Here is a 12,944-nt window from a genome sequence, read left to right on the forward strand (position 1 = left end):
TTCGGTTGGTTTTGGGTATGTGAACAAATGCTGTACACCCGAAGATTCGAGGTTCAAGTGTAAGAGGATGGGGAATACTTGCAGACTTAGATAGACAATCTAAGGGAGTCGTAAATTTAAGAGCTTTTGTGGGGAGCCGATTTAGGAGATACACAGAGGTTGCAACCGCCTCCGGCCAGAACGATTTAGGTACCTGAGATTCAATTAAAAGAGCTCGAGTCATTTCAAGAATAATGCGGTTTTTCCGTTCGGAAACACCGTTTTGTTCGGGGGTATGAGCACAAGAGGTTTGATGAATTAATCCTTTGGTTTTAAAGAATTGTTTCATGGATGTATTGACAAATTCCCCCCCCCCCCCCATTATCGGATCGAAGGATTTGAATTTGAGTTTGGAATTGAGTTTGAATCATAGCATAAAACGTGATAAATTTCTCGTAAACTTCGGCTTTGTTTTTTAAAAAATATACCCATGTCATGCGAGTGCAATCATCCACGAATAGTATAAAGTACCGGAGACCCTGCCCCCCCATCACAGGAGCAGGACCCCACACATCAGAGTGGATTAGTGAAAAGGGTGAAGCAACTTTCGTATTGCTAGGTTTGAAAGGTTGTCGATGGCTTTTAGCACGAAAGCAGGTTTCACAATCTATTTTCCCATTTGAGGGGAAGAGTTTTGGAAACAAAAGGTGCGAATAGCCAACAGATGGGTGTCCCAAACGTCTATGCCATAGCCAGGCTTCCCGGTTTTCGGTTCCATGTGCCAACATCACAGTACCCTGTTGAGCCACTTCATCCACATAGTACAATCCTTGGCGCTCAGTACTACGTCCAATAATCACACCCGTCCTGATATCCTGTAGAAGACAAAAAGTAGGATGCATTAGTACCGTGCAATTCAGCTCTTTGGTAATATGGCTAATGGAGAGCAGTTTGTGTGATAATGATGGAACATAGAGACAATTTGATAATTTCATAGTTGGTGAAATTTCAATAGTCCCTCCTCCTTTTACTTGCATCATTCCATTGTTCGCGGTATGGATTTGAGTTTTTTGAGGATTAGACATTGACTGTATGTCCAATCGTTCAAATGTCATGGTGTCATTGGCACCAGAATCGAATATCCACGAACTGTTTTTCCCGTGATTGATTTCCATTTTTTTCTTTTCTTTTCTTTTTTTTTTTTGTAAATAAGCTGTCACTACGGATAAGACAACAAACCAGCGTATTCAATAAATATGCTGGACACTTGAACTTGCGTTCAAGATTTATCAATTACGCCGGAAGCAAATATGCTGGACCACTCAAATCCGCCAGAATAACAACGCCCGAGGAAGACGTTATCTTACCGGCGTATTTATCAAATTCGCCGGGCAACTTGAACTCGCGTTCAAGATTTAAAAAAAACACCCCAACATAATAAATTCGGTCCACTAGCGTATTTATCAAAGGAGGCTTGTATTTATCAAAATAATAAAAAAGGAAACTTCCAATATCACTTATTGGATTAGGGTTTGCAAAGGAAAAAAAAAACGGCGGTTGTTTGGATTGAGAAGTGGAGTGAAGGGGAATAGAGAAATAAAAAAAAATAGGGTTTTGCCCCTTACGAATCATACAAATCCGTCGCCGATCATCTATTATGAATGATCATCTACTGTTTCCGATCACAAATCCGACCCGAAAAACACCAAAAAAAAAAAAACGACGAACAACTCAGAACTGGAACGAAAACAAATCAATAATGGCTGAGAAGGAGCGTTCGATCACAGAAAACGGGCCGCGGTTGATGTTTTTGAACGATTTTCCTGGTTTTGTTGAACGGTTTGTTGAACAATTTTTTCTGTTTTTTTTTGGTTTTGGTTTTTTTTTTAATTAGGATTTGGGATTGGATTGGCTGGGATTGTAGATGATGAACAAGTGTTCAAGGATCAAAGACTCTGCTCTAATACCATGTTAACGGGTATAGAGACTAATCTTTGTAATGGTTTGAATTGTATTGAGATTGTATTGAGATTGTATTATATTAGAACTAGGGTTACAAAGAAATGGTGTTTATATAGAACACCAAGTTACATATTTAGCCCCTACACTACGACACGTCATTCACTTTCCGACAATAATTGATACTCATCACATAGCTGAAAAGCAGTGTTGCAAAAGTCGGATTCCTCGGCCGAGTACTCGGCGAGTACTCGGTCCTCGGACCTCCACCTTGGCGACTTCCTCCTAGGCGGTCTCAACTAGTCGGCCTCGGGAGTACTCGGTCCTAGTCGGCGCCTAATCGGCCTAGTCGGAGCTTAGTCGGCCTAGTCGGCCTAGTCGGTCTAGGCGGTCAACGTGGTTTGTTGACTTTTAATCGGTCAAACTCGGTCAAAATCGGCCTACTCGGCCTTGTACTCGGACTAGTCGGACTTGTATTCAGAATATTTGAACTTTAAACATGTTTCATTTTAAATTATACCCAGTTGACATGAATTATGCTTATTTTAACACATAAATAATATATAACAATTAATTTTATTTATATTTACCATGTCCGCGTACTCCCCGAGTACTCTCCGAGTACTCCGATTACTCCCAACTCCCCAGTCGGCCGACTAGGGACCGCCTAGCGACTTTTACAACACTGCTGAAAAGTATAATCACCCACAACATAATCAACATGTACAACACCAACATTCATAATCAATAGTGTAAACTTTAAATACTAAATTAAGATAACCTCAATGGGCCAGACCCAGTTAGAGGTTATCTATATAAGTCCTCAGCCCAATCTAGTGTAAACTACATCATATTTGGCCTTGCGGTTGAGTTAGTAAGCATAATAATAAATATTAATATAAAAAGACTATAACTAACGGAAATGTCCGACCGTTCGGGTCAGGTCCAATATCATACCCCATCAAGATTTGAATTGTTATTATGTTTTATTGAAATTTCAAAATATGATGCATATTTTAAACTTTATCATCAATTGCTTTTTAACTTTTTCCTATCAAAGAGGGAATAAAAATTAAGGATTGAATAAAGAAAATCCTTGAATAGTTCACTCTAGTTTTAATTCTAAATACCATTTTCCTCAATTGGGTAGGTTACAAACAAACACTCAAATGCGTTAGTAACAAAATAAAAATAACCTAAAAAACAATTTTGTAATACACTAATTGTCTTCTTATGAATTACTTTTCGTGTAGAATAACCTTATAAAACCATGTTCTCATCATAACCACTTTCCTTTATAAGTTCACAACCCCACAAGTTCAAAACCAAGTTCACAATCTCCATCATTCAATTTTGGTGGCAACTCTTTTTTTTTATGTTCAATTTTCTTCTCAAGGTGGTATTAATCGGAGATTCAAGGGTTGGCATATCTGAATTCATCATCAGCGTTGAATTTGTCACTTCGACACTCCAAGTACACACTATCTTTCTCTGTCTAAACTTGTGTCAAAAAGTTTATGGCATGTTTCTTTCTTTTTTTTTTCCTTTTTTAATCATGAAAAATGTATTAAAACGAAGCTTGCAAGCCCATTAGGCTGGTGGGTGAGGTGATGGCCCCTCGATGATGTGGCCACTTACATGACGGACCATCACCAAGTGATGGACCACCCCCACACCCACCAGCTTAAAAGTCTTTACCAAAAGGGATGGACCGGCTATCTATCACGCCACAATGTATAATGCGTTTTGTTTGTGGATTTGTATTTGATGATACATGTTATTAGTGTGTGGCTTGCGAAGAAAGGTTACTCATTAAAAAGAAGAAAAAAAAAAGAGCCCATAAAATATTCACTATATAAAACTAAAAGTTTTAAAGGAACCGAGTTCTTTATCTTTTCCGTTGGTAGTTTTTTTTTTTTTCTCATGCAGAAGTCTATATTCTTTTTCTTTCCTTTATCTCAGATTTTTTACTCCTATAATAATTTTATAGAATCAATAAATTTAAAAGTAATTTACACTTTAATAAAAGAGGTCTCGAGTTTTACCATCCTCTGACCTTAAAATGGAGTCCAATACGGGTCTCACAGTTACAATAAAATAAAATAAAGAGTGAATTTCAAGTTTTGTCCTTTATCTTTAGGCCACTTTGCAAGTTTTGTCCTTTATGTTTAAATTTGACGAGTTTTGTCCTTTATGTTTAAAAATCAAGCACGTTTTACCCTTTATGTTTAAAAATCAAACACGTTTTGTCCTTTATGTTTAAAAAATCAAGCACGTTTTGTCCTTAAAAATCAAGCATAAAGGACAAAACGTGCTTGATTTTTAAACATAAAGGACAAAACTCGTCAAATTTAAACATAAAGGACAAAACTTGCAAAGTGACCTAAAGATAAAGGACAAAACTTGAAATTCACTCTAAAATAAAATAAAATAAAAATGAAACTCCATCGGTAATTAACATGAAGTGTTTGTTTGAGTGTGACATAGTAGATGGGGTACGTTTTCATGCAAACCGTGTATAAACTTACAAAAAAATGATGTTGATGTTTTTGTTTGTTATAATTATTGCAACTTATTAGGTATGCATGTTTACAATAACAAGTATCACGTGTTGGGTTGTGGATGCCAAATAATTTTTTATCCAACTTTTCGTTTGTTTGCTTTACTATACAGAAAATAATAACTTTTTTTTATTAATAAGTTGAGTGGCCTATGTGTACATATGTACCAAATCCACCCAGTATATTCAATTGTTCAAAAACATTGGACGTACTATTCGGTTCAAGTATTGCTCAATGCTCATCTTTCCCTAAATACTCACTCAACTTATTTTTGTTCGAAAAAGGATTGGAAATTAATGTCTACATCCACGTTTTGTTGCGGTAAACTTTACATATCTGAGGCACGAAACAAGTTGGCTCTGGAGTCGATTGAACGAGCCGCCAAACAATTTCCCGATGCCCCCATTGTGAACGAGTTTAAAGACGAGACCTACAATAGGGTTGGATACACCCTTGTCTCCTTATCATCAGATTCTTTGAAGAATGCGGTTTTCTCAATGGCGAAAGCAGCTTATGAAGTCATTGATCTTGACTTGCATACTGGAAGTCATCCTCGCCTTGGCGTAGTTGACCATATTTGTTTCCATCCTTTGGCTGCAACATCTCTTGAACAAGTTGCCACTATTGCTAGAGCTATAGCTAAGGAAGTTGGCTCCAAGCTTAAAGGTTTGCTTCATTACTTTCTTACCTACTTTTAAGGTTATATATATGTAAATTGCATGCTAATGTTTGCGTTGTTGGCGGAGGAGCTGATCGTTTGTTAAAAAATCAAAAATTAATACCCTAAAAGGTGATTTTAAACTATTAGTATTCTGTGACTTTGTGTAAACCACATGGACTAAGTATGTATTTAACTCTAAGTTATAACATAGGAAAATCCTATATTTACGATAATATTTATGAAAACTTTTTACCCCATTGCCCATTGGTTTGTTGGAAAAATTATATATATGTTTTACTATATAAAAAAAATTATATAAGGGATCAATGGAGATTAATTCTGAAATTAAACTTTTTAAATTAACTTTTAATTCTTTATTATATCTTTAACTAAAACTCTAAAACGACAAAGGTTTGAAGGGTTCCACATAGTAGTTAGATTCCTAATACATAAACAATCAAATAACAATAGAATATATCTAGGAAAATGTAAAAAAAGTAAAATTGTACCTTTAAGTGGTGACTAAACGAAGAATGGAAGAAACTAGAATAATTCGATTTTTAACTGCATATAACAACATATAATCAATTAAAACATAACTAAGTTATATAAAAACTAAATATAACATCAATATATTTGATAAAATTAAAGTTTTATGCCTTTAAAATTAATAAGAAATCCCATATTTGAATTGAAGATAAGGGATTTGAATTGTATCCTTCTAACTTTACTGGTGTTAAAGTGACATGGCAAGTTAACATTACTTTCAAACCACTCCCGCCCCAGCCCCATGTTAAGGGGTGTTTGTGTACTAGTGTTGCTCCGCCAATGAATGTTTGTAACCATGGGCTGGGCTGGGCTGCAGTCCCTTGCTACACATATGGAGCGGCTCGTAAAGACCAAAGATCACTGGATGCAGTCAGGAGGGAACTCGGCTACTACAAGCCGAATGCAAGTGGCCAACAATGGTCAGGTGGGCTACAGGCAGCAGTTCTACCACTTGAACCAGATGAAGGTCCAGCCCAAGTGGTGAAAGCCAAGGGTGTAGTAGTGATAGGAGCAACCAAATGGGTGGATAACTACAACGTGCCTGTGTTCTGCACCGACATTTGTACGGTTGGCAGAATTGCAAGGAGGGTAAGTGGAAGAGGCGGTGGGCTTGCATCTGTTCAGTCACTGGCTCTGGTTCATGATAATAATGTTATTGAGGTGGCTTGTAAAATGCTTGAACCAAGTGAGGTTGGTGGTGAGCAAGTTCAGGGTTTGATTGAACAGCTAGGAGCACAGGCTTGTGTGAAAGTTGGGAAAGGGTATTTCACTGATCTATCTCCTGATGCCATTGTTCGAACCTACTTTAAGTTGACTTCTTCCTCTTGATATATAAACTTATCAAATCGGATAAGTGGGTAATTAATTGTTGAATTGAACATGTTTTCGGCTGGATAATAAAGTCTTATTAATTAATGCCCCCTCAAATTTTTAGTTGATATTTTCGGTTGAAGTGTTAAATCCACAAATATGTATGCATGTAATATACATCAACTTTAAAATATAAAACCTAAACACGATGATATGCGCAAGTGTATGAAGCGTAGGACTAGTTTATGTAAACAAAAAACATCATATGCATGTTCGTGGGATATTCAAAGCCAAAACCACTACATTCACACGTGTATTAAAGATTAAAAGCTACACGTATCAAAATAAAATGTTACAAAATCATGGAGAAAATTATATGCACATGTCACATGTGTATTTCCTAATGCAAAAGCAAAATCCTCAGTGTACTGTGTTGAAAATATATTATTGGAAATAAACTTTTCGCTAATTTTTACAATATATAATTGTATGAATAAGTTGCGGTTTTGATCCCTATGATTTAGTGGTTATTGCTATATTTTACAAAATCTAAATGTCTTGAAATCTACATACCAAAATTTTTATTTTATTGTGGTTTTGATCCACCACACTAACTCCATCCAACTTATAGTTAATTCATGGTCACATGAGAGGAATGTGTTGGGTATTATCAACGTGGTGGACCAAAACCGCAATAACATTTGAATTTTGTAAAATATAGCAATAACTACTAAATCACATGGATCAAAACCACAACTTACTCTTATTAGCTATCTCTTTTTTTTTAAATAGATAAATGAAATTGGATGTTTAAAGTAAATAAAACTAACAAGAGTAAATTACGGTTTTGGTCCATGTATAGTTTAGTGGTTATTGCTAAAATCCAAAAGTTATTGTGGTTTTGGTCCACCACATTGGTAATACCCAACACATGTCTCTCATGTGTCCAAGAATTAACTATAATTTGGATGGAATTAGTGTGGTGGACCAAAACTACAATAAAATAGAAACCATGGTATGTAAATTGCAAGACATTTGGATTTTGTAAAATATAGCAATACTAAACCACAATGACCAAAACCGCAATTTACTCTAATTGTATTTATATGAGTTATATAGATAATTGATGTGAAAGTTTTACAAGCGAACTAAACCACGTCGAAATCGAAGTTGAGATGAATGGGATATCGATGCTCGAAGTTGAGTTGTTGATAATTGTATTTCATGATTTTTTACAATAGACAATTGTATTTATGAGTTATATAGATAACTATTTTGTCAAAACGTTTTACACAATTTAGAGGGGAGTGCTTTCTAATTCTTTTACAATCACCAACTTTATATTTTTATTTTTACACATATACCGAAAACACCTTAACCCGGTGTAACCTCGGGTGTGTGTGCCATTTCCGATAGTACATATATTGCTCTGGTTGTTGTACCCGGGAGATGACGCCTTCGTCTAAGAAGAGACGCGCAATCTGTTTTAAGGGACGCGTGTTAAACACGATCTTCAACCACAACGGTCAATGATTAATTAGTTATTCTAGCAGCGGAGGTTCGTGCAATAAGGGGTGCGGTTCAAGTTCTAGAAAGGCATTGGCTTGAATCAATTGGGTATAGGTATCTTTATTATTTTTTATTATTTTTGAACAAAAAGTGAACATACTCCCTATAGCTTGTATTGTTCAAGTGACACGACAAGGACGTCACTTGATGTTTATCACTTATATACAAATGTGCATTAGCATAAATATTGTAGTGATTAGCATGAATAGTGTAGTGATGATGGCAATAATGGCCTTCTTAGCATTTGTGCATTGGCATAAATAGTGTAGTTTTGATGACCATAATGGTGTTCAGTATTTCTTTGTTTTGATGGAAAGGAGTCAACATGACGGTTCAGGTATAAACATGGTAGCGACGTAGACAACTAAGACAAGATCGATAACAACTTAACGGACTAAAAGTTCTCGAATAGGTCAACTTGACAAAGTTGGACAGAGGAGTAGGAGATAGCCTTATGCAAGTCTTTCTTACAAATTTTTGAAGATCGTAGGGTTGAAGATCAGCAAAGTAAAACTATATATTGGCATCAGAATTTTGAGCATTTTGGAAAGTTGCTTGGTGGAACCAACTGAACTATTGATCAACTCACTTTGAAGTGGATGGATTTAAACAAAAAAATGAGTCAGATGAATGCTACATTCGAAAGGTATTTTTTTTTATTTGTATTTCAAGTTGTTGCGTTTTTATTGAAATTTAAGTTACTCATGAATTTACATTATAAACCTGCAATTGGCCAAGTGGAGGTGATGCGAGTGTTGTCATCAGGGCTGCCCTAAAAGACTACACAAAAAAAGTTTAACAAGAAAACTTTCCCTCAATTACCGGCCCGTGGGAGATTTTGAGATCCAATTTGAAATCGGTGCCAATTCCGTCGATGGATATTCAAGGCCCAACGAGGAGACGTTCCCAAAAAAGAACAAAAACACCATAATCGGGAAATTACACAAGCTCAATGAATGGTTCATCAAGCAACATTCTCGACATCAAGCAAAGGAAAGGAACATTGTTTGGCTGATGCCATCTACGTTTACAAGACGAGAAAAATGGTGCAAGTAGAGGACAAAGTGATGCGTAAGAGGGAATCCATAATAAAAAGAGATGAGATGTATATTAACCACTTGCTGGAAGAAGAAAAAACCGTGATTTGAAACTTATATTGGAGTCGCATGTAAATGTTGAAGAACTATAGTTGTCAATTCTACTAAAACATAGACGTAAACTTTATAGAAAGTGGAATTGGCCCTTCAACTTTAGGTTTTTTTTTTTTTTTTTAATCTTTTAGGGTTTTTTTTTTATTTTTAATCTTTTAGGTTTTTTTTTAAGTTTCAAGTTTGTTTGTTATTTTTAATCTTTAGTTTATTGTAATTTAAATTAATGAAATTGTGTTTTACTTAATTTTATGCATCTAAAATGTTTGTAAGGTGAAGTCTTGTTGTGGGGATAGGGTATGGATCCCATCCCACCCACAAAAGCAAATGCTTAACCATCGGTCACAAATCCACCAAACAACAACTTAACTTCAATATTTATATTTATTCACCCAATCACAAACCAATTGTGTTGCTCCACAGAATGCTCAAATCGGCGCTATCTTGTTGTAAAGTGTACATATCCGAGACACGGAACAAGTCTGCTCTGGAGTCCATCGAACGAGCTGCCAAACTATTTCCCGATGCCCCCATTGTTAACAAGTTTGAAGATCACACTTACAACAGAGTAGGATACACACTCGTCTCCAAATCCTCAGATTCTTCTTCCAAGAATGCAGCAGTTTTCTCAATGGTCAAAGCAGCTTATCAATCCATTGATTTTGACCTGCATAGTGGAAGTCATCCTCGCCTGGGTGTTGTTGACCATATCTGCTTCCATCCCTTAGCTTCAACATCTCTAGACCAAGTTGCCATCACTGCCAAAGATCTTGCTAAGGACGTTGGTTCCATACTCCAAGGTTTGAAGTTCATTTATGCGGGACCTGTTTAACCGTTTTATTTTATGCTTAATTTTTCTAATGTTATAACTTAAACTATTATGTCAAAATTTGAAAGATAAAAGAGATACAATATCAAGTTTTGTAGTTTAATCGTAATTCTTTTATGCAACGTTTTTAAAACCGGACCGGGCCGGCCGGTCGGACCGGTCCGGCCGGGAACCGGAGACTGCAGCGGGCCGGTTATCTATTTTGGGCCGTTTCAGCAAAGGGCCCGTAGTTGGGCCGGTAGCCGGGCGGTCGGGCCGGCGGTTCACAGCGCTGTGGGTCGGACCGGCTTCCGGCAAACGTTGAACCGACTTCCGGCAAACGTCGAGAACTTGATGCTCAAGCATTAACCTGTAAGATGTAAATAGGAGAGAAATGATGAAAATAGAAAAGCATCTTGTTGTTTCTCGCCGGTGACTCACATGTCGTTCAGGCTATGATGAAGACGAAGAAAAACACAGTAAAATGAAGAAGACAAGTTAAATATTCAAAGTAACTCCATCTAGATAAATAGGGACCTATTTGAAAATTAACCCATTTTATATTAGTTTTTTTTCTTTTTAGTGAAAAGAAGACATGCATAGATTTGACATGACAAGACAACACACTTCCACTATTAAAGTTACATAATAAATAATTTTTATTACTTAATCTTTTCTACAACTTACGAGTGTAAATTATTTACTTTAGTATTTTTATTTATTCAAGATAGATTATTTCATAATTTTTTATTAGCTTTTAGAAAAATATAAACTAAGTTTTTTGAAATATAGGTAAAAAATATAAATGTCTAACCGAAATTACGGTTTTGTAATAATAATAATAATAATAATAATAATAATAATAATAATAATAATAATAATAATAATAATAATAATAATAATAATGAACCGTTTGAAGCAACAAATGCTAAGTGACCTCTATATTTTCTATACATTTTTATATAATTTATGACGTAATCCGGTTCTTAAATCCGGTCGAACCGGTCGGACCGGTCCGACCTTTGACCCCAAAAGGCGACCGGGTCGACCTCCGGTCCGGTTCTGAAAACATTGCTTTTATGTATATTTGTAGTTTTGTTGGTATATGTAAAAATAAAATTTTAGGTTAAAGGGGTTGTGTTCGTGTCATTAATGAGCGCTAGGCGCACCGAGAGACAACGGGTCCTAAGAGCTGACGCAATGTATTTGTATATAACTTTTCTTTGTATATCTCATAGGTTCCATCATTACATAACCAAAATTTAGGTATAAAAATGTCTATATCTTGTTTAATATATAAATAACCTCTATATACGCTATACGTACGACCTCCTGATGCAAAAGCGCAAAACCTTGCATCGCACACTTAGGCGCCTTTTTGTTACATCCAATGTTCGCACAATTTTCAAACATGACTCTTTTAATGTCTTACTTTTAAGTTTATCTATAAATCTCATGTTAATGTTCATAAACATGGACTGCAGTTCCTACCTACACATACGGAGCGGCTCATAAAGAACAAAGATCACTGGATGCCATCAGGAGGGATCTCGGCTACTTCAAGCCAAATGCAACTGGCCATCAATGGTCAGGTGGACTACAGTCAGCAGTTCTACCACTTGAACCAGATGAAGGTCCAACCCAAGCGGTCAAAGCCAAGGGTGTAGCTGTCATAGGAGCAACCAGATGGGTTGATAACTACAACATCCCTGTGTTCTGCACCGACATTGGTACGGTTCGCAGAATTGCAAAGAGGGTAAGTGGAAGAGGTGGTGGACTTGCATCTGTTCAGTCAATGGCTCTGGTTCATGATAATAATGTTATTGAGGTGGCTTGTAATCTGCTTGAACCAAGTGTGGTTGGTGGTGAGCAAGTTCAGGGTTTGGTTGAACAACTAGGAACCGAGGCGGGTGTGAGCGTTGGGAAAGGGTATTTCACTGATCTTTCTCAGGATCACATAATTCAAACTTACCTCAAGTTGACTTCTTCTTGACCATTTTCATGTCACTTATATGGTTTCTTCATTCTTGAATCTTCACATTTATGGACATAAATGTATAACCAGTTTATTTACACTGTAAATTTAAACAAAAAGCATTATATTCATAATACATACATGTGAAATCTAACAGATGCCTTTTTTGTCCTTCTTTACGAATTGAAGAACATGGAATTCATTCTTATTAATCTTCTAGTGACAATGTATTGTGTTATATTTTTTATATTAACGTGTTTTATTACGTGACCCTACTCTATCCAAAAATTTTGACGTCGAGTTGATATCTGTGCACATTTGCATTGAAAACTATGCATATCAAAATAAAATGTCGAAATAATTTACATAGATTATCTAAAACCTATATCCGCTAGGGTTGTTAACGAGCCGAAGCAGGGCCAGCTCGAGCTCGACTCTAAGTTTAGACGAGACAGTTTAACTCAAACTTTTCAACTGAGATGCAGCCTTAGGTTCGAACTCAGCTCATTTTTTGAACATGGAACCTCCTAATATACTTGAAATAAAGTAAGTTATTTAGACTAGTTACTTGAGCTAACGAGCAAGCTGACCTTGACTTAAGCTCGGCTCATTTTCAAAGCTGGCCTTGACTTAAGCTCGGCTCAGTTTCAAATTGACTGATTTCAAGCATGCCTTTTTCTAGCAAGTTTCGAGTTGCAAACTATTTTAACAGCCCTAATATCCACACAAGTATTGCCCAACAGAAACATAAGCGTGAAGAAGGCAACGACGCCAATTCACCTAATGTGTTGTGTAGTTGTGATTCGACTCAGTTTTTGAGGTTGACTTATAAAAGAGAGAAATTTGCTTAGTTTGACAAAAAAAAAAATTGAACGGCTCAAATTGCATCAAATCCGCCTTCGATGGCACTCAAACCCTTGACCTC

At 36.3% G+C, this 12,944-nt stretch overlaps 2 protein-coding genes across 4 annotated transcripts; both read left to right on the plus strand.

Moving 5' to 3' along the window:
- Nucleotides 1-3,261: 3,261 nt before the first annotated feature.
- On the plus strand, nt 3,262-6,647 carry LOC110922915 (formimidoyltransferase-cyclodeaminase). Of its 3 annotated transcripts, XM_035986592.1 has the most exons (3): nt 3,262-3,412; nt 4,784-5,165; nt 5,903-6,647. In XM_035986592.1, the coding sequence occupies exons 1-3, from the start codon at nt 3,314-3,316 to the stop codon at nt 6,535-6,537; spliced, it is 1,116 nt and encodes a 371-aa protein (XP_035842485.1). In that variant the 5' UTR covers nt 3,262-3,313; the 3' UTR covers nt 6,538-6,647. The 3 variants fall into 3 exon arrangements, with proteins under 3 accessions (XP_035842485.1, XP_035842484.1, XP_022022798.1); XM_035986591.1 differs by lacking the exon at nt 3,262-3,412 and having other exon boundaries at nt 4,612-5,165; XM_022167106.2 differs by lacking the exon at nt 3,262-3,412 and having other exon boundaries at nt 4,623-5,165; nt 6,026-6,647.
- Nucleotides 6,648-9,600: 2,953 nt separating this feature from the next.
- LOC110925008 (formimidoyltransferase-cyclodeaminase-like) lies at nt 9,601-12,153 on the plus strand. Its single transcript, XM_022168982.2, has 2 exons — nt 9,601-10,036; nt 11,529-12,153. The coding sequence occupies exons 1-2, from the start codon at nt 9,661-9,663 to the stop codon at nt 12,035-12,037; spliced, it is 885 nt and encodes a 294-aa protein (XP_022024674.1). The 5' UTR covers nt 9,601-9,660; the 3' UTR covers nt 12,038-12,153.
- The last annotated feature ends 791 nt before the right edge of the window (nt 12,154-12,944 follow it).

Source organism: Helianthus annuus, chromosome 17 (assembly GCF_002127325.2).
Source record: "Helianthus annuus cultivar XRQ/B chromosome 17, HanXRQr2.0-SUNRISE, whole genome shotgun sequence".
NCBI classification, from domain to species: Eukaryota; Viridiplantae; Streptophyta; class Magnoliopsida; order Asterales; family Asteraceae; genus Helianthus; species Helianthus annuus.